At 41.1% G+C, this 20426-nt stretch overlaps 2 protein-coding genes across 3 annotated transcripts in view; one reads left to right on the forward strand and one right to left on the reverse strand.

Moving 5' to 3' along the window:
* The window catches only part of LOC139367016 (melanoma receptor tyrosine-protein kinase-like), a 54623-nt gene extending 47035 nt beyond the window's left edge, over positions 1-7588 (forward strand). Inside the window, exons 20-27 of the mRNA XM_071104868.1 lie at positions 103-288; positions 1272-1427; positions 1616-1691; positions 1819-1965; positions 2095-2192; positions 2647-2799; positions 2897-3032; positions 3167-7588. Of these exons, the coding sequence (XP_070960969.1) occupies positions 103-288; positions 1272-1427; positions 1616-1691; positions 1819-1965; positions 2095-2192; positions 2647-2799; positions 2897-3032; positions 3167-3501 (1287 nt within the window). The 3' untranslated portion in view covers positions 3502-7588. The remainder of the gene's footprint in view (positions 1-102; positions 289-1271; positions 1428-1615; positions 1692-1818; positions 1966-2094; positions 2193-2646; positions 2800-2896; positions 3033-3166) is intronic.
* LOC139367017 (regulator of MON1-CCZ1 complex-like) lies at positions 7453-19970 on the reverse strand. 2 transcript variants are annotated; one of them, XM_071104869.1, is made up of 20 exons: positions 19748-19970; positions 16336-16412; positions 16166-16250; positions 16009-16065; positions 15794-15880; positions 14814-14954; positions 14456-14559; positions 14242-14331; positions 13354-13459; positions 12869-12977; positions 12509-12553; positions 12320-12373; positions 11521-11649; positions 11272-11378; positions 10737-10856; positions 10562-10639; positions 10113-10217; positions 9545-9613; positions 8865-9090; positions 7453-8028 (listed from the first exon to the last, which is right to left on the reverse strand). In XM_071104869.1, exons 1-20 carry the CDS (start codon positions 19844-19846, stop codon positions 7949-7951), a joined length of 1968 nt encoding a protein of 655 aa, XP_070960970.1. In that variant the 5' UTR covers positions 19847-19970; the 3' UTR covers positions 7453-7948. The 2 variants fall into 2 exon arrangements, 1 of the variants encoding a protein (XP_070960970.1); XR_011626831.1 differs by having other exon boundaries at positions 7852-8028; positions 9545-9591; positions 19748-19948.
* Between the last annotated feature and the right edge of the window lie 456 nt (positions 19971-20426).

Raw genomic sequence — 20426 nt, forward strand, 5'->3', positions numbered from 1 at the left:
GCCATGTCCTTTTCATGTGTTTTCTGAGATGTTAGACACTTCTCCAGGCATTGTGAGATCTGAAAGATGACCTGGAACATCCTCCATCTTTTCTGTCTGCAGGAGGCCTATGTCATGGCTAGCGTGGAGCACCCCCATGTGTGTCGTCTACTGGGCATCTGCCTGACATCCACGGTGCAGCTCATCACCCAGATCATGCCCTACGGCTGTCTGCTGGACTATGTCAAGGAGAACAAGGACAACATCGGCTCCCAGTGCCTGCTTAACTGGTGTGTGCAAATCGCCAAGGTGAGCAAACAGGAAATTACTTTGCTGTGTTACATTGGTGCTTTGTCTTATTTCGTAAATAAGTATGCCATACTCATGACTTTGGGGAAAACAGTCCCTCCCAACTAATCACCAGCAAACCTGTCAAAGAAGTTCTTTGTCAGTCAATCTCGATCTGACTAACGTGACAAGTCTCAAATAGAACCATGCCAGCTGCTATAACAACTGTATAACCAGATCCGTCTGCAATATGTAGACGAACAGCGGGTGGCGTGATTGATTATAACAAACGGGAACAAGCTTAGCTTTCTTCAACACTCACTCTGCTCTCGCAGTATTTCAGGTGTGATTAGGAATGGGTCTTTGACGGACTGATGTATTCACTTAACTTCTTTGTTACCCCTTTGAACCCCGTCCCCCCACGCACATCCCCCAAAACCCCTGGCCTGAGTGGAGCTCTCTTCCCAGCCTTGGTTGTGACCTTGCCTCTGGTTATTCTTCAGTCTATTTGTACAGTAAGCCTGCTGAGGGCTAATTATTGAATACACAGAGGTCTATCTGTTCACGGCTTGTCTTGCTGTCTCAAAGAGCAACATTGTCTCATTGATTCTATGGAGATATGGATCAAAGCAGGGAGGGGCTGTAGCTATAAAGATACTAATAATTATGTGTTTTATAGAGAAGGGTGAATTAGGCATCTAAAGCGGTTAAGTCCCACTCAAAGTAGCCCTCTATGGAAGGTTAAGTATTGGGAGGTTACATTAAAGTGCCTGGTGAAAGGGACCGTGTTCGTGTCAACATTAGTACAAATGCTTACCTCTGGATAAACCAATGTCAAATTGTAGTGATAGACTCTTTTTCTCATTATAAAGTGCTTTACATTGTAAGGGGGTCCTCATCTCATCCACTACCAATTTATATGTACAGTGTCCATATCAGGACAGCTTCTGAGTCACAAGGAGTTGGTGTCTGACGTCCATATGTCTTTTGGATGTTGTCTGCAGGGTATGAACTACCTGGAGGAGCATCACCTGGTGCACCGTGACCTGGCGGCCAGGAACGTTCTGGTGAAGACGCCTCACCACCTCAAGATCACCGATTTTGGACTGGCCAAGCTGCTCACCGCAGACGAGAAGGAGTACCACGCAGATGGGGGCAAGGTTGGAGCAACTAACATCACTGCCGTAGTCACATTTAGTGTTTTTATACAAACAGTCATGCAAATCATAGAAAATGTGGGAATTTCTCTCACAATGAATGAACCCTGAACACAATTAACTTCCAATAAAGAATTGTTACAGGATGGGCAATGGACTTGGCTGACCAATAATCCTCCCTCCTACTGTAGGTGCCCATAAAGTGGATGGCACTGGAGTCCATCCTTCACTGGACCTATACACATCAGAGCGATGTGTGGAGCTACGGTAAGTCCAACTGGACAAACAGTACAACAAATATTTGTGGAAATAGTCAAACTGAAATTCTGAACTACAGCTTCTGAAAGTGTCTACCTCTTTGTTCTACTGTTGGTGTTTCTGTAATGACATGCAGGTGTGACAGTGTGGGAGCTGATGACGTTTGGGTCCAAGCCCTACGATGGCATCCCGGCCATTGAGATAGCTGGAGTCCTGGAGAAAGGAGAGCGCCTGCCCCAGCCCCCCATCTGTACCATAGATGTCTACATGATCATGGTCAAATGTGAGTCATGTGCAGCATAGATATGTAAAGGGGATACCTAGTTATTTGCACAATTTAACGCATTCAACCGAAGTGTGTACACATGTTTGTTTACACAATCAAGGGGTTTTATGTCTTACCTACCTTCAGGCTGGATGATCGATGCAGAGAGCAGACCACGGTTCAGGGAGCTCATCTCAGAGTTCTCCAAAATGGCCCGGGATCCATCTCGCTATCTGGTCATTCAGGTAATTTAAAAATACTTTACTCCCTCAGAATGAGATATTCTATTAGATGGTTGCATCAACTCTTATTTCTTTGATGGGACATTACAGGAAAGGTCTCTATTACAAAATAAATGTTTAATCCTAATGGGATTTTATCTATTTAGGATCAATCAAAATGAAATATTTACCCATATTGTAGTTAGGTCCTCCCTGGGTGCACATTTTTGTTTTTGCCCTAGCACTACACAGCTAATTCAAATAATTTAAGCTTGTTGATACATTGGTTATTTGAATCAGCTGTGTAGTACTAGGGCAAAAAACAAAACTTGCACCCGGCAGGACCGAGTTTGGGAAACTCTGCAATAGGCAATAAAAAGTATTGAAAGCTATGATGGTATGTTTACTTAATTTGCTGATGAGAGTCATTTATGACCGAAGTGTCATGTTTAAACTTGACACTAAATGTACATTTCAGGGGGATGATCGCATGTACCTGCCCAGTCCCACGGAACCTATGTTCTACCGTAGCCTGATCAGTACATCAGAGAACATGGAGGATGCTGAGGAGTATCTTCACCCCTATAAGGATCTCTCCACCAGACAGACCACCCAGCACCACAACTCTAGGGTAAGCGCACGCGCGCACACACACACGCGCACGAACGCACAAACAAACATATGCACACACACATCTGATGTTTGACGTCTCAATCGTCTCAACACAGAATGGCCATCCAATGAGAGAGAACAGTGTGATCCTTCGCTACATCACAGATCCCACCCACGGTGGTTCTCTAGAGAAGGACATCACAGACCCCACCCACGGTGGTTCTCTAGAGAAAGATTTCCCAGCTCTTCCAGGTACAGTACAAACGTTATCTATGATGAGTTATTCAATTAACGTTCAACACATATGCATTGAGGGCGTAACACTTCACCATCTCTGCTCTGTAATGTAAGCCTGGGTAATTACTTGACCTTTGTCTGTATTCTAGAATACCTTAACCAGAACGGGAACACCAGGCTCTCTGACGTCTTCAACCCCAGCTATGAGGACCCCACTGAGCCAGCCTGGGCTAGTAGGCCCTCCTCTGGGTACGACCCGGACGTCAAGTTCTTCAACTTCCTGCCGTGCGTGCTGGAGATCCCTGAGTACCACAACATGGCCCGCAGTACCCTCCCTCGCTCCGTCTGCGAGCGCATGGACAACCCAGACTACCAGGAGGACTTCCTGCCTCAGGCCACACCCACCAGTAGTCACTTCCTGCCTGCAGTAGAGAACCTGGAGTACCTCGGGTTGAGCGCTGCTGTACACGCTCCTGTACGCTAGGGGTTTCCTCCCACAGAACACAGGGACAGTGAGGGACTATAGGATCTAAAGGCACTTGGATGGAGACAGATGTTGGGACATCAGGGAAGGGTTTGGAGAGATTACAGTAGTGTGGTTGTCCCTTTATTTATGGAGTGAATAGGCTTTTTGCGTCGTCCTTGGATGTAAGTCAGCCGAAACTGTCATGAATTGATGCTCCTGGGAAATGTGTACTCTATTTCAAATCCATGAAGCAACCATCCACAGGTGAGTTTGGGTGACTTTCCAATCAGAAGAATGAGCCAAAGCCTTGACAATACAATTATGTCACGCAAGTAATTTATTTGTACACTTGTTGTTTGTTCAGTTTGGGTCGAGTGTGTGAAACAGTTTTTTTTTATTTGTCTTGCCATGAAATGTGAATGTGGAGTGAACTGAGTACACACTGAGATACTGACCATTAAGGTCAGTGGTGGACCTTATGCTTACATTGTATTGTGGACACAGTTTATTAGAGCTTTTCACTGTTGTACACACTTGAATACCAAGACTCAAACGATTTTGGGTACCGAGAGCTACTGGTAACTAAGAGGGTCAATTCAAAGTATTTTCAAAAAACGACACACAAATGTACAAATGCACAAATTAATTAGAGTTCAGAATACACCGTGAAAAAAAAACTATATAAACACAAATATATATATATTTATTTTACTAAGTCTGGCTTTCAACTTACTCTTGAAAGTTGTAATAGTAGAATGCACAAGGTGACATTTCAAAATTGGGTAGTAAAGCATCAGTTTTCCTCTTGTCAGTCATTGCATACCTTGCGAGCTATTTATAACTAAAGTTAAATGTCCAGATCAACTAGACCGTGTCAGCTAAAGTTTTTTAGCTAGGTTTTTTTGTCTAAGAAAAAGCATGATCTGGCGTATATTCTGAAAAAAATATTTAGTGCAGAGGTGCAGACTAAGGGTGAATAAACTGTAAGCTATAAAAATGTAGTTTATATATGAACTCCCAGTAACTTATTGGGTAAAACAACAGGGTCACCCTGAAGAAGGCAGAGTGATGCCGAAACGTTGGTGGTTTACCCAATAAATTACTGGGAGTTTATATATAGAGTGTGCAATTCTTTATTTTTATAGCTAGGTTATAGCTCATAGATTTTGTTGTAATGTTTGAGTCACTCAAATCAATGAATATACATTAGGCATGACAACATGTGTAGAATTGCAGGAAATAAACTTTAAACCTTACATTTTATTTCGGCCAACAAGAGGGGAGTGAGCAGCTTCTCGTGAACAGTGCTTGTGCCCATAGAAATAGACATGTTGTGCACGCAGGGGGGATGCAGATGTTCCCCAATGCTGGAAGGGGGGCCTGAGTGAAAAAGTTTGGGAACCCCTGGTCAAGCGAACCTACTGGTTCTTTCAGATAGAAATAACAGCATTAGCCATGCATTATTGTTTACAACTTGATAAGAGCTAGGTAAATGAGTGATCCGTTTGGATAAGGGAATTGTAAATTACACTTGTTTTAGATTAACACTACATGACAAAAAGTATGTGGACACCTGCTCGTCGAACATCTAATTCCAAAATCATGGGTATTAATATATTGCTGCGGGGACTTGCTTCCATTCAGCCATGAGCATTAGTGAGATCGGGCACTGATGTTGGGCGAGTAGGCCTGGCTCGCAGTCAGCCCAAAGGTGATAGATTGGGTTTAGGTCAGGCCAGTCAAGTTCTTCCACACTAATCTCGACAATAGATTTCCATTATTCTTCCTCCACCAAACTTTACAGTTGGCACTATGCATTAGGGCAGGTAGTGTTATACCAGGATCCGCCAAACCCAGATTCGTTCGTCGGACTGCCAGGTGGTGAAGCGTGATTCATCACTCCTGAGAACACGTTTCCACTGCTCCAGAGTCCAATGGCGGTGAGCTTTACACCACTCCAGCGGATGGTTGGCATTGATCTTAGGCTTGTGTGCGGGTAGTCGGCCATGGAAACCAATTTTATAAAGCTCCCGACAAACAGTTATGGTGCTGACGTTGCTTCCAGAGGCAGTTTGGAACTCGGTAGTGAGTGTTGCAATCGAGGACAGACGGTTTTTATGCGCTTCATCACTCGGCGGTCCGCTCTGTGAGCTTGTGTGGCTTACCACTCCCGGGCTGAGCCGTTGTTGCTCCTAGACATTTCCACTTCACAATAACAGCACTTACAGTTGACCGGGGCAGCTCAGCATGGCAGAAATTTGACGGACTTACTTGTTGGAAAGATGGCATCCTATGACGGTGCCACGTTGAAAGTCACTAAGCTCTTCAGTAAGGCCATTCCACTGCCAAAGTTTGTCTATGGAGATTGCAGGGCTATGTGCTCAATTTTATACACCTGTCAACAACGGGTGTGGCTGAAATAGCCGAATCCACTAATTTGAAGTGGTGTCCACATACTTTTGTATATATAGTGTAGATAAACATTTAGAGATTTGGGGATAGGAGCGTGAACAGTGTCACGTGGACTGTTAGCTCTTGTTAGCAGCAGATACGTCAGATTATTTGTGAAATTTCTACTTGTCTAACAAAACATTTTTTTACAATGGAGATTGTTTTAACAACCTGGATTTGTCTCTATCCTCGAGTTGAACATCCACATGTGAATTAATTTATGAGAGTACAGTACCAATTCAGATGTATTTCCCCAGAAATCAGCAGTCTTAAGCAATGTTAGGAAAAAGTTAGCTACTTGTACATAAATGAACATTCCCTGGAAATCCCCTCATTGTGACTCCATTCCTTTTGTTAAACCTAGAATTCATAGGCTGCGTTAACACAGGCAGCCCAATTCTGATATTTTTTATGCCACTAATTGGTCTTTTGACCAATCACATCAGATCTTTTCAAATATCTTTTTCAGGCCTCCCGGGTGGCGCAGTGGTCTAAGGCACTGCATCACAGTGCTAGCTGTGCCACTAGAGATTCTAGGTTTGAGTCCAGGCTCTGTCGCAGCCGGCCGCAACCGCAAGACCCATGGGGCGGAGCACAATTGGCCCAGGGTCGTCTGGGTTAGGGGAGGGTTTGGCCTGCAGGGATGTCATCGTCCCATCGCGCACTAGCAACTCCTGTGGCAGGCCGGGCGCAGTCCACGCTGATGCGGTTGCTAGGTGTACGGTGTTTCCTCCGCCACATTGGTGCGGCTGGCTTCCGGGTTATGTGGACATTGTGTCAAGAAGCAGTGCGGCTTGGTTGGGTTGTGTTTCGGAGGACACACGGCTCTCGACCTTCCCCTCTCCCGAGTCCGTATGGGAGTTGCAGCAATGAGACAAGACTGTAACTACCATTTGGATACCATGAAATTGGGGAAAAAATGTGGTTTAAAAAAAGGGAAAATACAACTAAAATATATTTTTCAGAGCTGATTTGATTGGTTAAAAGATATTTATCAGAATTGGGTTGCCTGTGTAAACGCAGCCTTAGTTGCTACACCAATTTTGTTTTACTGAAATTAATGACATTAATTCTTGAAGAATATAACTTATAAATGAGTTTAGTTCAACTGTCGTACCACATCAGAACCCCAAATAAGCTTTTTACTCCAATGTTTATAAGCGGTATATATGTAAACAAACACTGTATAGCCTCAAAACATGGTTGAAACTATACTTTTAAATATCATGGATGGTCAGTCCTTGTATCCATTGCTCTGTCTATGAATTTGAGAGTGGTTACATTTCTCCAGGCCCATCTCTCAGCTTTTTTCTAGCCGATAACAGAGGCACTGTTTTTATGATTGTCTATGTTATTACAGAGGGGTTAGAAGTCAGTAATGCAAGTAGAAAATAGTCGGTAATTCAACTCAATTTAAGCAGTTGGTAATTGTGAGACAACTGCACGCTCTCTGAGCCAACAGTGTTTGACACGTTACCATGACGTTCTTCCTGTGTTTGTATACTGTATCTACTAGTATTTGATGTTTAGGAAATCAATTTTAATTGTGCACTTCACACATACAAAAGTACAACATTCCACTGTAATGCTATGTCCTAGATGCTACAATGCTTAAAATAAAGGAATGACATTTTAATTTTCCTAAAAAGTCAAAGCTACGTATAATCAAATTATTTCAGGTTTTCCGTCGGCAATAGAAGCAGACACAATCATCATTATGTTTTTCAAACCATAAGCCAGGTTTGTGTTCATTAGGCAGAAGGACTACCTTGACTTGTCCAATAAGAAATGCTCCTTTTCGTTTACCGTTGCAAAACGTTTTCTATCGAATGCCCTAATGAGCATGACCCAGGGTTAGTCAGAAGGACGCCTTGTCAAGCGGACTAATGCACAACCATGACATGTCATACACCATTTATTGTTAGAATATGTACAAATGATTTTATTAGCATGATTTGAACAATTATTTACAATAAGTTAATGGACTGTGGGATAACATAAAATATGTCTCGACTCAAACTGTTACTTGCTTCATGAGTGCCTGCTCCCCGAAAACTTGCTTGAAGTATACCACATGCTCCTCACAGTGCTCACCTATTGGCCAATCAAAACAGAGTATTAGGGCAAAGGTCAGTCAATACATGCCAGTGCAGCTAGGTGGAGACTAATTTATTTATTAGCTATTCATGTATTAATTAGTCATTTATTCCCAGGTTTATTTATTACCCCACTGCAAACATGTTGATTGTGTTTTTACCATTAGTACCCATTGTGTCCTTTTCTATTTCTACATTTCTTAAAATTGTATACAGTATTTAGACAGGTATATGCTACTCTGTTTGTCATCCTCTTGGATTGCAGTTTACGTTGATAATGTGGGTGTCTATTAAACCTGAAACCTATAGGATAAAGGTTCACAATCACTGCTACTCGCTCACTCACACATGTTCAAAGTTTCAAAGAAGCCATGCAATTGTGGTAAGAATTGTATGCTTGGGAACAATCATAGATGCATCCACATGAATAGAAAAGCAACAGTTTCAGCACATGCCTGTTGTTCCTGGCTTAGCAGAGTTATTATTTGGGTCAAGGCAATCTAATATAAATCACACAGAGGGAGGGCACTCATTCATTATTGAACACAACGGCATTACCAACATTTCTACCACAGAATAGAGTCCATGTGAGAATTATTTCTACGGTCATTACAAAGGATTTAGTCAGACCAGAGCCATAAAAATACATAGTCTGGCATCACTCCTAGACAATTTATTCAACCTATCGGTGTGTATAAGTCAAGCCATCTGGCTAAAGACAATGTGGTTCTAGATGAAGTGTTCTGCTATGTCGGCCATGGTGAAAAGTAGTGCACTACATAGGGAATAGGGGGCCAATTGAGCTGCAGACCTAGTGTAGTGGTGTCACATCACCTGGGTTGAAGCTGGGGTTGCCTCTCAGACGCAGGTTCCTCTGCTCGAAGAACCGGAAGATGGTGTAGAAGAGCATCTGGTCGGCCGTCTGGCGTGCTGCGTCTAGGAACTTACGGGCGGAGATGTTGCCGTGGCCACCCACGCTGCGGATGAAGCGCAGCGCACCCAGCACCTGCTGTCTGGACAGGAGCACCTCCACGATCTCATCATTGGCTGTGGACAGTCTCTGTTACACACACACACACACACATAGATGTATGATGTTATAGATCAGCATGTTACACACACATACTGTAGATCAGAACGTCACATGGGAAACCCTGTGCTGACTCAAACAAAACAAACTAGATGTATTGTTATAACTCAGCCATGAATGGAGTTTGTTCACTTGAAGGTTCCTTATTTGCTATAATTAGCTGGCCCAATACAACTAATGGAACTTTAAAATGGGATTCTCTGGAAAAACATTAAACTCTCCAAAGGACTTTGGATGTCCTGTGTGATATTCGATAGCTGTTTAAACAGTGTGTGTGTGTGTGTGTGTGTGTGTGTGTGTGTGTGTGTGTGTGTGTGTGTGTGTGTGTGTGTGTGTGTGTGTGTGTGTGTGTGTGTGTGTGTGTGTGTGTGTGTTTTTGAATGTGTGTGTGTGTTTGAGGGTGTGCATAAGTAAGGGATCCTACCTTCAACATATCCAGGGAGAGCTGGTGAGCAGGGGGGTATGTGCTTTCTAGAGACAGCAGCAAACAGGCCTTAGAGAGAATGATGATGCACATGGTAATTCCATGACCAATCAAAATAAAGATCTTACTGTAGAACATTTTTGAGGTCAGCTCAAACAATGAAACGAGAGAGCGAGAGAGTAAATAATCAACCACTATTAGAGCAACATCATGCCTTTTATCCTTCAAACAAAGTTATCCGGTGAGAAATGGGATCACAGGAGGAGTAGATAGGGGAAGAGTTTCCCACGCATTATATTGGATTAAATACCATGTAAGAATTGTGAAAGACCTGGGTCAACCACATACGTTGTTTCCAATGTACCAGGAAAACCATATGAACTGTAGCTCAAGCTTTTATTTTAAGTATTTGAAATGTATTTGACCCAGGTCTATTCTGAAGCGAATAGCTTGCTATCCCTTTGTCCCAAACGTTGTATTACTCCACTGAATACCCAAAAGCTATTGATGACTATAGGACCAAACTATCATGAAATAGTTGAGCTGTATGTAGTAACTGCTGATTCACCAGTGGCTTGGAGTCGCTGAGGACGTGGTACTGGAGGAACTGATGGAGCATGTAGAAGAGGTTGTGCTGAACCAACATCTTAATGACCAGCTCATACAGGTAATGCTGGGGGGGAAACAGAGAATGGTTATTAAATTGCTGCATCTGAGGTCCTAGAGTGTGCAGCTCTCTTTTTATTTTTCAAGTGTTCTACTCTGCTAGCCAGTACCTCGCCTAAACAGGTGTGCATTCCTTTCGCCTCCGGAAACAGAGAGTGCACCTTAATATTTCAATATTATCTCCAGGGCAATATGAACCAATAAATATGTAGGATCTACAGGAACATAAAGTATACTAATGTAGCACTGGCAACATGTCACAACATGAAACGGTGGCATCTCACCATAACTCATAAAAGAACAAAATAGGTTCTGATAAAGCCTCCACAAAGGCTCCTTTTCTGCAAGTACCTGCACGGTGATCTGGACCTGGTTGAGTGAGCGAATGTACTCCATCAGCACAGCAATTATAAACTTGTGAGACGTGTCCTATTGGAGGGGTGAAACAATATAATGTTCAGTCATCTTACAGGTAGTTGAGATTATTATAAGGCAGCCATTGAAATATGTGCTTTGCTGCAGTCACCTTTTTCTCAGAGAAGGAGGACAAGACGTGGGTGTACATGTCTGACTGGTCGATAACCGCCTGCGTCCGGACGGGCCTCTCCCGAGCAGCGCTGCCTCGGCTGGGACCAGACTCCGTAGCCTAGAAGAGATCAACAGGAAAGAACAAAAGTCATGTCACTGAAACAGACCGTGTGTGAGCTACTGATCCGCCGTAACACGGATGAGAAAACTCTAATCTGTTCAGCTGATTATAACATCTACATCCTTTGTGTTATTCAAATTACAAGATCAACATTGTTAAGACATATCCAATAGTGAGATATCACTACTCTTCTAAATATATTTTCACTGTGTCCCTTGATTTTCAAATTACTTAAGTGAACTAACACAATTAGCTTTTCTGTGCATTTATAATAATGTAAGTAATATCATTGAAGTACATCCATTTATCCACATGCATACACACTCTGATCATGCCTTACTAACAGTCAAGACAGCTGTGCTAGAAACAGTGTGGCTTTCGTTATGCAGTGTTTTCATAAGACTGTACTCACCACAGTGTAGGTCTGCTCTGCCTCCAAGTACTCTTTGTAAACTTGGTTGAGTTTGTCGAACACTGTGGCCACCACTGGTAAGCCCCCCTTATCTCCCCTGTTGAGCACTGAAACACAGTGCGTGAACACTATCTACGGGCACTATGGTTTAGGGGTTCTCTAATCATGAACAAACTCGACTTCTTGTTTTATTAGTGTGCTTGCTTCAGAAACGAACAGTCTCCCCTATGTTTCACGAGGCATTCTTACTTTGTGCACACACGGACAAGATTACCATCTTGCAGTCTCGTCTACGCAGGAGGAAGTCCATCAGCTTGCCCTTGTCCTGCAGGAGGTTGACGGTCGGCGGCAGCTTCACCTGCAGATACCACAGATACCCTGAAGCAAAAGGGGAACACACAGCACAGGTCAGACAAGCAGGAGAGAACCTGAGCCCCACCCGGAAACAACCAACTGTAGATCTGAGAAGTTTGGATAGGCGCAAGCAATATGGCAACCATTCTACATAGTCTACCAGAGAACGAGGTGGCTCTCCTACCACAGTAGGTACTGTACCTATCTGTTCCTATCAGATCTACAGTGAATAGGGGTTAAGGACAAGTGGTGGTTTCTTTTTTATTTAGTATTTTACCCCATTTTTCTCCCCAATTTTGTGATATCTAATTGCAATCCAATTACGATCTTGTCTCATCGCTGCAACTCCCCAAAGGGCTCGGGATAGGTGAAGGTTGAGTCATGCGTCCTCCAAAACATGACCCGCCAAACCTTCGCTCCTTAAAACCCGCTGCTTAACCTGGAAGTCAGCTGCACCAATGTGTCGTAGAAAACACCGTTCAACTGACTATCGAAGTCAGCCTGCAGGCGCCCGGCCAGCCACAAGGAGTCGCTAGGGCGCGATGAGCCAAGTAAAGCCCCCCCGGCCAAACCCTCAATCCCGCTGCGCCACTGGGGAGGCCTACAAGTGGTTGTTTCTGGTTCAAATTAACCCAGACAGTTTGCCAGGACATAGTCGTCTATGGTTAGATGTGTGGATGTTCTTCTCACTCACCTTCGCTTGCACTGATGATGATATCGGGTTGAAAGACGCTCCAAGATGAGGAGTCTGAAGGTCAAGGGAAGCATAGTAATACCACCACCTACCATCTCCATGCTAGCCGTCTCAATTATCATTGATACCATTCCATTGACACAAGTGTCGCCGTAGCTCATCTAGCTACTAGCGTTTCATAAAGGATACAGAGTTCACAAGGCACAGGAGGCTGGGTGGGTACAGCAGCAAGACCTATGGAGACAGGGAGACGTGAAGTTCGTTTCTGTCATGGGTTTAAGAGACATGGGATGGAACATAAGGGAGCGCAAGGAGAGGAAAAAAACTGTTTTCAAAAGTGACAGATGGGAGTGAAGTTCTGAAAGTTCTGTAATGTCTCACAGTATGACACATGGGGGCAGAAAAAATTAAATAACAGACAGAGAGAGACAACTTGAGGGACAGGCAGACAACACAGGCACAGAGACAAATATAAACTCAGCCAGTCAGACAGACAGTCGGTAAGGACCGGCATGGCCACATACAGTAGTCAATCCATGTAGCCTATACCTGTTAGGGGAATCCTGTAGGGGTGGATGGAGCGACCAGGCAACACAGGCTGATGGACGTTAAGGGCACAGTCAGGCTCCCGCAGCTTGATGTCAAATATGATGGAGGTCTGAAACAGAAGACATTATCTACATCATTCAGGACTGAACGTGTTTGTACATTGGATATGGAACAACATGATAGTAGTCTTTTTTTGTCTAACTTTGAGGCTGCGAACTTGGGACTATAAGGTTCTTTCTGAATTTTTGTCAAAATTGAGTTATTGACATACAGTAGCATTGTTCTGTTTAATGTTCTCTTCCTATATAGTAGTCTAAATACCCCAATTCATGTTGTTAAATTCAAAAGAATACAAGATTAAAATTGCTGACACCATTCAAACCAATGAGGGTTAAGATCTTTAAAACCAATTATCTCAGAATCATCTTTTTGCAGATAGAATCTTATAGTCCCGAGCTCTCAATTTCTTGCCAAAAGGAACTCACCTGAGAGCTCTGATGATGCACAACAACCAGGTTATCCACCACGTTGAGGGCAAACTTCCCTGTGGTGTTGAGTTTCAACACGTTGGTCTTCTTACAGGATCCCTCCCTGGGAACAACATGCTGTTAGTCAGGACCAATGACTTATATAAACCCTAGATTTCTGATGCTATGTATTAACCATTGAGAAGCTTTGATGCCACCGGTCAGCCATATTGCCCAGGGGCGCCGTGTTGAAGCCACCGTGACTCCATCTTGGCACTCCCACACCATTGTAAACAATATTTTGGAAGCTATAGAAATGCATTTATTGTCTACATTTGTTTTTGACACGTTTATTATATTACAGACACCTTAATGCATACTTTTAAATTAGATTGTGAGCTAAACATACAAAAAAATAAAAAAAGATCTAAAAAACATTTTCCTCAATGTTTTGGGGGGGTCCTTCAAAAATGTAATTGAAATACTGTAGAATTCTGTTCATTCCAATGGAGGACAGCTCCTACTCCCCATTAAGTTACGAATGTAGACATTAATAAATGCATTTCTATAGCTTCCAAAATATTGTTTACAGTGGTGGGGGAGTGCCAAAATGGAGTCACGGTGGCTACAACACAGCGCCCCCTATCAGTAATCTAGTGTATATATAAACCATTGGTCAGGACAGTGACTGACATAATATGTCACTTTATCCCTTCGGGTATTCCCTATTCATAAATAACACCATACATATTTAATTTCAAGGTGGTTGAATTAATGTCTCTAGCAACACTGCATATTAGGGTAATATGGTTGCTGCATGACCTTGTTATTAAGTTAGTAGTATGAATTTCAGCATGTTTAGACCAATGCCCATTAGGAATATGCTATATGAAATGTAAGATGTACCTGGGTAGCTGATAGAGGACCACCTCAGCACAGGGACTGTCAGTAGTTCTGGAGTGATGCTTCAGATACATTACATACAGCTGACCGTAACTACCATTAGAAACAAAGTGAACAACTCACTTAGCTTTTTATACTGCCAAAAGTTGTTTGAAAATGTTACTTGAATATCGAGCCAAACTATGAAATTTCAATTCAAACACAGATGCAAACTTACATGGTGGCCACAGCAATGTCCCTCTCTGTCAGATTGGGCTTGGCTGGCTTGGGAACCACTGGAAGCTCGATCTCAAACTTGGGCATTTTAGACATGGTCCCACTCTGCAGGTACAAACAACAACGGGTAAGTTAACACCATCAAAAACAAGATAACGACAGTGAGCTTGGACAACCACTTTAATCAAATCAAATGAAACACTAACCTATCAAATGTTTGATGAATAGATTTTCAGCAACTTGCGGCTGCTAATGCTTTCTCAAACATAAACATGAGCTTTGGTGGAATATATCGTGTCTTACTGTATCCGGTTGTGGACTTGTTTGAAACATTTATTATCTCAGTTGTGACCACTTACTTTGAAGGCAAACGGCTGCAGCACATTGCCCTGGGCGGTGGTAGAGAGCAGGATGACTGCAGTCTCAGGACAGTACATGTACCAGTTCACATTGACGCTCTGACTCTTCAGCAGCTTCAGGCTGCGTTTGTCAGGAAGCACCTAAACACAGCGGGCATCTCATTGACATACACTTCATCATCTGTCTAATGTCGGAATAACTGGCACAAGAAGAAATTTTTCTAGATCTCATTTGGAGCCTAGTAGACATCCATATATACATGCTTTTTCCAGGTACAATTTGACCTTACACAGCGCAGTAGGGCAAAATCTGCCAACTTCATAGCACAGTCAGAGTTAAATTGAGACCTCTAGTGGTTGTAGTTTGAATTGAGATGACCGAGTCACATAAGCTTCATGTGACAATGTTTTAGTATAGAAAAGAACAATACAAGTTCAATTCAACCAATTGTGTTACAATAATCTAGGACACAGTGCATTCCTAAACCACAAAACAACTAGCTTATTACTCCCTTATCACAAGAAATAGGAGTCGTAAAATATACACTGAGCGTATCAAACATTAGGAACACCTGCTCTTTCCATGACATAGATTGACCAGGTGAAAGCTATGATTCCTTACTTATGTCACTTATTAAATCCACTTCAATCAGTGTAGATGAAGGGGAGGAGAGTTTTTAAGCCTTGAGACATGGATTGTGTATGTGTGCCATTAAGAGAGTGAATGGGCAAGACAAAAGATTTAAGGCGAACCGGTTTAAGTGTGTAAGGAAATGCCACGCTGCTGGGTTTTCACGCTCAACAGTTTCCCGTGTGTATCAAGAATGATCCACCACCCAAAAGTCATCCAGCCAACGACAAAGGAGTCCATGCCCTGACAAATTGAGGCTGTTCTGAGGGCAAAGGGGGTTAGGGGGGGGGGGGGGGCAACTCAATATTAGAAAGGTGTTCCTAATGTGTTGTACACTCAGTGTAGTTACCTGGTAGAACTCAATTCCCTGGTCAGTGATGAAAACGATTTCATTCCAGTTGGTCCAACAGAAGCCCAAAATACTGGCATTCTTCATCTGCCAATCATAACATTTGAATATCAAAACCACAACTATAGAAGATTTGACTCATGCTTAGTTGCACCTATGTAGAAATGACAGCTATTTTTAACTTTAAACATTTGACACTGGATATGCTTGCATACCTTACATTCCTGGGAGCATTCCAAATGCGGATAATCCGGTATGAAGCTTATGAAATCCTAAAATAAAACAGAGGCCATCAGCATGGAAACACAATGTTGGGATAACTTAGAGGTAGGCTACCTTCATTGAGTCGGGAATGATTTACGTAATGCTTACCACAGATTTTGGTGTTCTCTGGACAGCCAAAATCTTATTTCCGATCGAAAACTTAATGCACTTCACCTCTCCTTTGTCATCCATTCTGTGAAGAAAATACATACTTTCATGAGATCATCATCACTGATCTTACAATATTTATCATCACAAGTTATGTGCAATGTTGTTACCTGAAGGCAACTGAGTTTTTGTCATCTGGTCCTTTAACCACAACCCCAGTGGCACCCCCTGATCGTACTGCAAACACCTGAATGGGCAAACAGAGGAAGCTCAATATATAAAAGGATTTGGGAGGAAAATATTACATTTAGATAGGGTAGCAATAGAATTATGCATAAAATTGAGGGTTACTCCTTGTCTAGTCTGGTAAATGTATTGCCAGTGGAGAAACATTTGTTAATGTTGACTATATACTATAGCTAACCAATTTGTCTACCTCCTTTACTTACCGAGGTAAAGTTGGTTTTATATTCACACACATTCAAGATATTCAACAGACATTTGCCAAAAGCCATTTACAAATGTAAAAATCAATAACTAATTCACCTTGTCACAGAATCATCAAACTAGATATGATTAATTCTATAAATGTCATGCATACTTTTACAACCTCTGTTTTGAATACAAATTCCAGTTTTGATTTGATAGAAATACATAAAAATCTATCTATTTAAAGATGTATAAATCAATAACTAATTCACACTATGTATGATTTATTCTATAAATGTCTATCATACTTTTACAACCTTTATTTTGAGTAAAAATTCCAGTTTTGACTTGATTTATTTGCAAATTCCATACATCACAGCTATAAAATGCCATGTATAAAATGCCATGTAAAGCTATATAAATCAATAGCATTTTCACTCATTATGACATAATCATCAAACTAAGTATGATTTATTCTTTAAATGTCTAGTATACTTTTACGACCTTTGCTTTGAGTAGAAATTCCAGTTTTGATTTGATAGAAATAGATACAATCTCCAATATTGCAAGTTAAAGATGAAGAAATCAATAACTTATTCAGTGATAGTCGCAGAAAAAGTGAAAATATGCGTTTATTTGCAATAACTTTAAAGAAATGTTAATTTCAAGTGCATGAAGTTAGACAATGTTAACAAAGTTTTACAATGTTTACAATCTTAAATTGTATGCCCAATCAATGTTTGCATTTTTGGTGCAACAGTTCCACATTTTAAAGTAGTTACAAGGCACAACAGTCATTTATTTATGCGTCTAATTTAACAGCCAAGAGGCCCCTTCCAAACATTTTATATTTTGGCTTTGTTGAAGTTCGTCTTCGTCATCCCCAGACAAGCTGAATGGTACCATCTCCTTAGGTAATAGATTCAAATGTTCAACACTTACAGCCAAATGTTTAATATCCCAGGTATTCCCAGAACACATTCTGGAAAGTCTATAGATACAGTGGTCATTGGTCACTTTATTAGGTACAAACCCTTTTACATTTGGAACAGCGTTAATTCGGAACTGTTGATGAAACTGGGAAAGGAGACAGACTTTAAGTCCAGTTGGAGTTTATTACAGGCAGTACAAGTTTTGGAACTTTTCTAAGTTACAAAAGACCATCACAGACTGTGCTGTCATTTTGTACATTCTAAAGTTCAAACAAACAGTAACAGAATACCTGAATACTTCTCTGTATGCTTTAGTGTCTAGCAAGCCAAGACCACGGGACTTGGTGTATGTAGGAGCAGTTTATTTTTGTGAATAGGGTGGTGAACCTAATAAAGTGGCAACTGAGTGTAGATATCACAAACAACTCCTTTTGAGCAGTGTCTGTCTGTTATACGTTTGATCAATGGGTATGATGGTACATCTGATCCCCAAGGTCCTCATAGGCTCATTTGGATATATAGAGTTGGAAGTAAAGAAAAAATATAAAACTAGGACATTAAAACACTGGCAGAATTCCACATCCATTCACATCAAATATATATTTTAATGTATAAATACCCTTCTAAGGCCACTGTCTTTCTGGACATTTTAAAAGGTTTGCAAATAGTTATTTCTGCAAGGAATGTGAATTGAAAGGGATATGGTAATACCTATGTAGGTGACTTAGTTTCTCCACTGGTATAATGGCTATAATGTGTGGTAGTTGCACACCTCTCTGCTGAATTATGTGGAGCTGATTTGGGCTAGTTGATATTGTTTTCGGTGAAAAAACTAATTTTCACGTAGGCTTTTTGCTAGCAGTTAAAGAGAGAAAATAGCATAGGGACAGCCTGGTTGAAGTCCTAGTTTTTAATGTTTAGTGCCAGTAGATTGCAGAGGGGTTTAGAGACAAATCATAATGTAAGAAGTGGACTGTACATTTAGCCCAAAAACAAAACATGTACAGTCCCCTTCTTATATTAGTGCTTTTTTCATTATCCACCTTCTGGTATCTTTCAATACACATGCTAATACATATATTTTTTTGTACCTTTATTTAACTAGGGAAGTCAGTTAGAATAAACTTTTATTTTCAATGACGGCCTAGAACGAGATTTGAACTTGCAACCTTTCGGTTACTAGCCCAACGCTCTAACCACTAGGCTACCCTGCCACCAACTACTGTTCAGAAGTTTGGGGTCACTTAGAAATGTCCTGTTAAATTAGAGATATAAAAATAAATGACTCTTGTGCCTTGTAACTACTTTAAAATGTGGAACTGTTGCACTAAGAATGCAAACATTGATTTTGCATACAATTTAAGATTGTAAACATTGAACAACTTTATGTAAATATTGTCTAACTTGATATAGAACAAATTGCACTTGAAAGTAACATTTCCTTAAAGCTATTGCAAATACATGCATATTTTCACTTTTTTTTGCGACAATCACTGAATTAGTTATTGATTTATACCTCTTTAAATGGCATATTACAGATGTTATGTCGTTCTATCAAATCAAAACTGTAATATTTACTCAAAACAAAGGCTGTAAAATTATGCTATACATTTATAGAATAAATCATACATCGTTTGATGTTTCTGGGACAAACAGTGAATTAGCTATAGAATTATACCACTTTAAATTGCATTTTAAAGATTGTATGTATTTCCACCAAATCCAAACTGGAACTTTTATTCAAAACAAAGGTTGTAAAAGTATACTAGACATTTATAGAAAACCATATATAGTTGTATGTTTCTGTGACAATCAATGAATTAGTTATTGATTTTAACCATTTTAAATAGCTTTTGGCGAATGTCTGTTGAATGTGAATATAAAACCAACTTTACCGACCATATTAAATTAGTTATACTGTATGGCTACACCTTCTTTACGGTTGATAGCCATCCTCATCTAGTTAGCTATATGTTCTTGCTGAATGAAAGGAAATGTAAATGTCTTAAAAGTAAAAGTTCACGGATTATGTATTTAGCTAGCTATAAACGAGCTAACTAAAAGCATGTAGCTATCTATATCAGTGTGGTGTCAAGAGCATAATCCTGCTAGCTAGCTGGCGTTGGGACACAATATCGGGAGTGTGTACTGGTTGGACTAGTCATACGATGTGTCCCAAAACCACTAGCCAACTAACGTTAGCTAGCCTAGGCTACTGTACCTGTTTATTCGCTTCGTCGAAAAACACATTGTTGACGCTTGACGCATTTTCAAATTGCACAGGGTTTTCACAAAGTTCGAGGTAGTGTTCCTCACTCATTGTGAACTTTCAGTTATGCTATGATGTCTTGTAGTTGTCAAGTGTTTGTGCTGTATAACGATTTCAGAACTGATTTGTACGAAAGATAGGTTCGTCACTAGTCAGTCATAAACCCCGCCTATTTCTACAATTGATCATCTTAAAATGTGATATAAAAACGAACCTTAACCCACTGTTAATCTTGTGCATAACCCTTAACATCGAACATCACATTTTTGTTTTCATACATTTTTACGACATCGTCATTTTGATATAGTGGCTGTGGTTGCTAACTAGCGAAACAAAAGGTCCAAAAACCTCTAGAGTAAGTTCCGGTTTGAAAATCATGTAAATCACGCGAATCGCCTACCATAGTAAATGTCCCTTTCAAAATATAAATCCCATCGTCAAACTTTGAACTCAAACGCTCCAAAAAGGTACGGGTAGTTTCTGGAGGCCTTAAAACATTTTACAAGATGGATTGTAGTTACACAAAGGTTGCTTGTTATACGTCTTTTGTTATATATTTGCTAGTGTAGGTGTGGTTTGGTGTCTTCCAGCAGCTTCTGCTCCATTTGTCCAGAGCGAAGCAAAATAAATG

This window comes from Oncorhynchus clarkii, chromosome 15 (assembly GCF_045791955.1).
Source record: "Oncorhynchus clarkii lewisi isolate Uvic-CL-2024 chromosome 15, UVic_Ocla_1.0, whole genome shotgun sequence".
Lineage (NCBI taxonomy): Eukaryota > Metazoa > Chordata > Actinopteri > Salmoniformes > Salmonidae > Oncorhynchus > Oncorhynchus clarkii.

What these genes read in the sequence shown, in the direction of transcription:
- LOC139367017 (XM_071104869.1), bottom strand. Translation starts at nt 19,846, where the DNA reads ATGAGTGAGGAACACTACCTCGAACTTTGTGAAAACCCTGTGCAATTT. An exon ending in AAAAACTCAGTTGCCTTCAG is followed by an intron (nt 16,251 to 16,335) that starts GTAACAACATTG and finishes TTTTCTTCACAG; the next exon opens with AATGGATGACAAAGGAGAGG. An exon ending in CCTCCTTCTCTGAGAAAAAG is followed by an intron (nt 10,640 to 10,736) that starts GTGACTGCAGCA and finishes CCCCTCCAATAG; the next exon opens with GACACGTCTCACAAGTTTAT.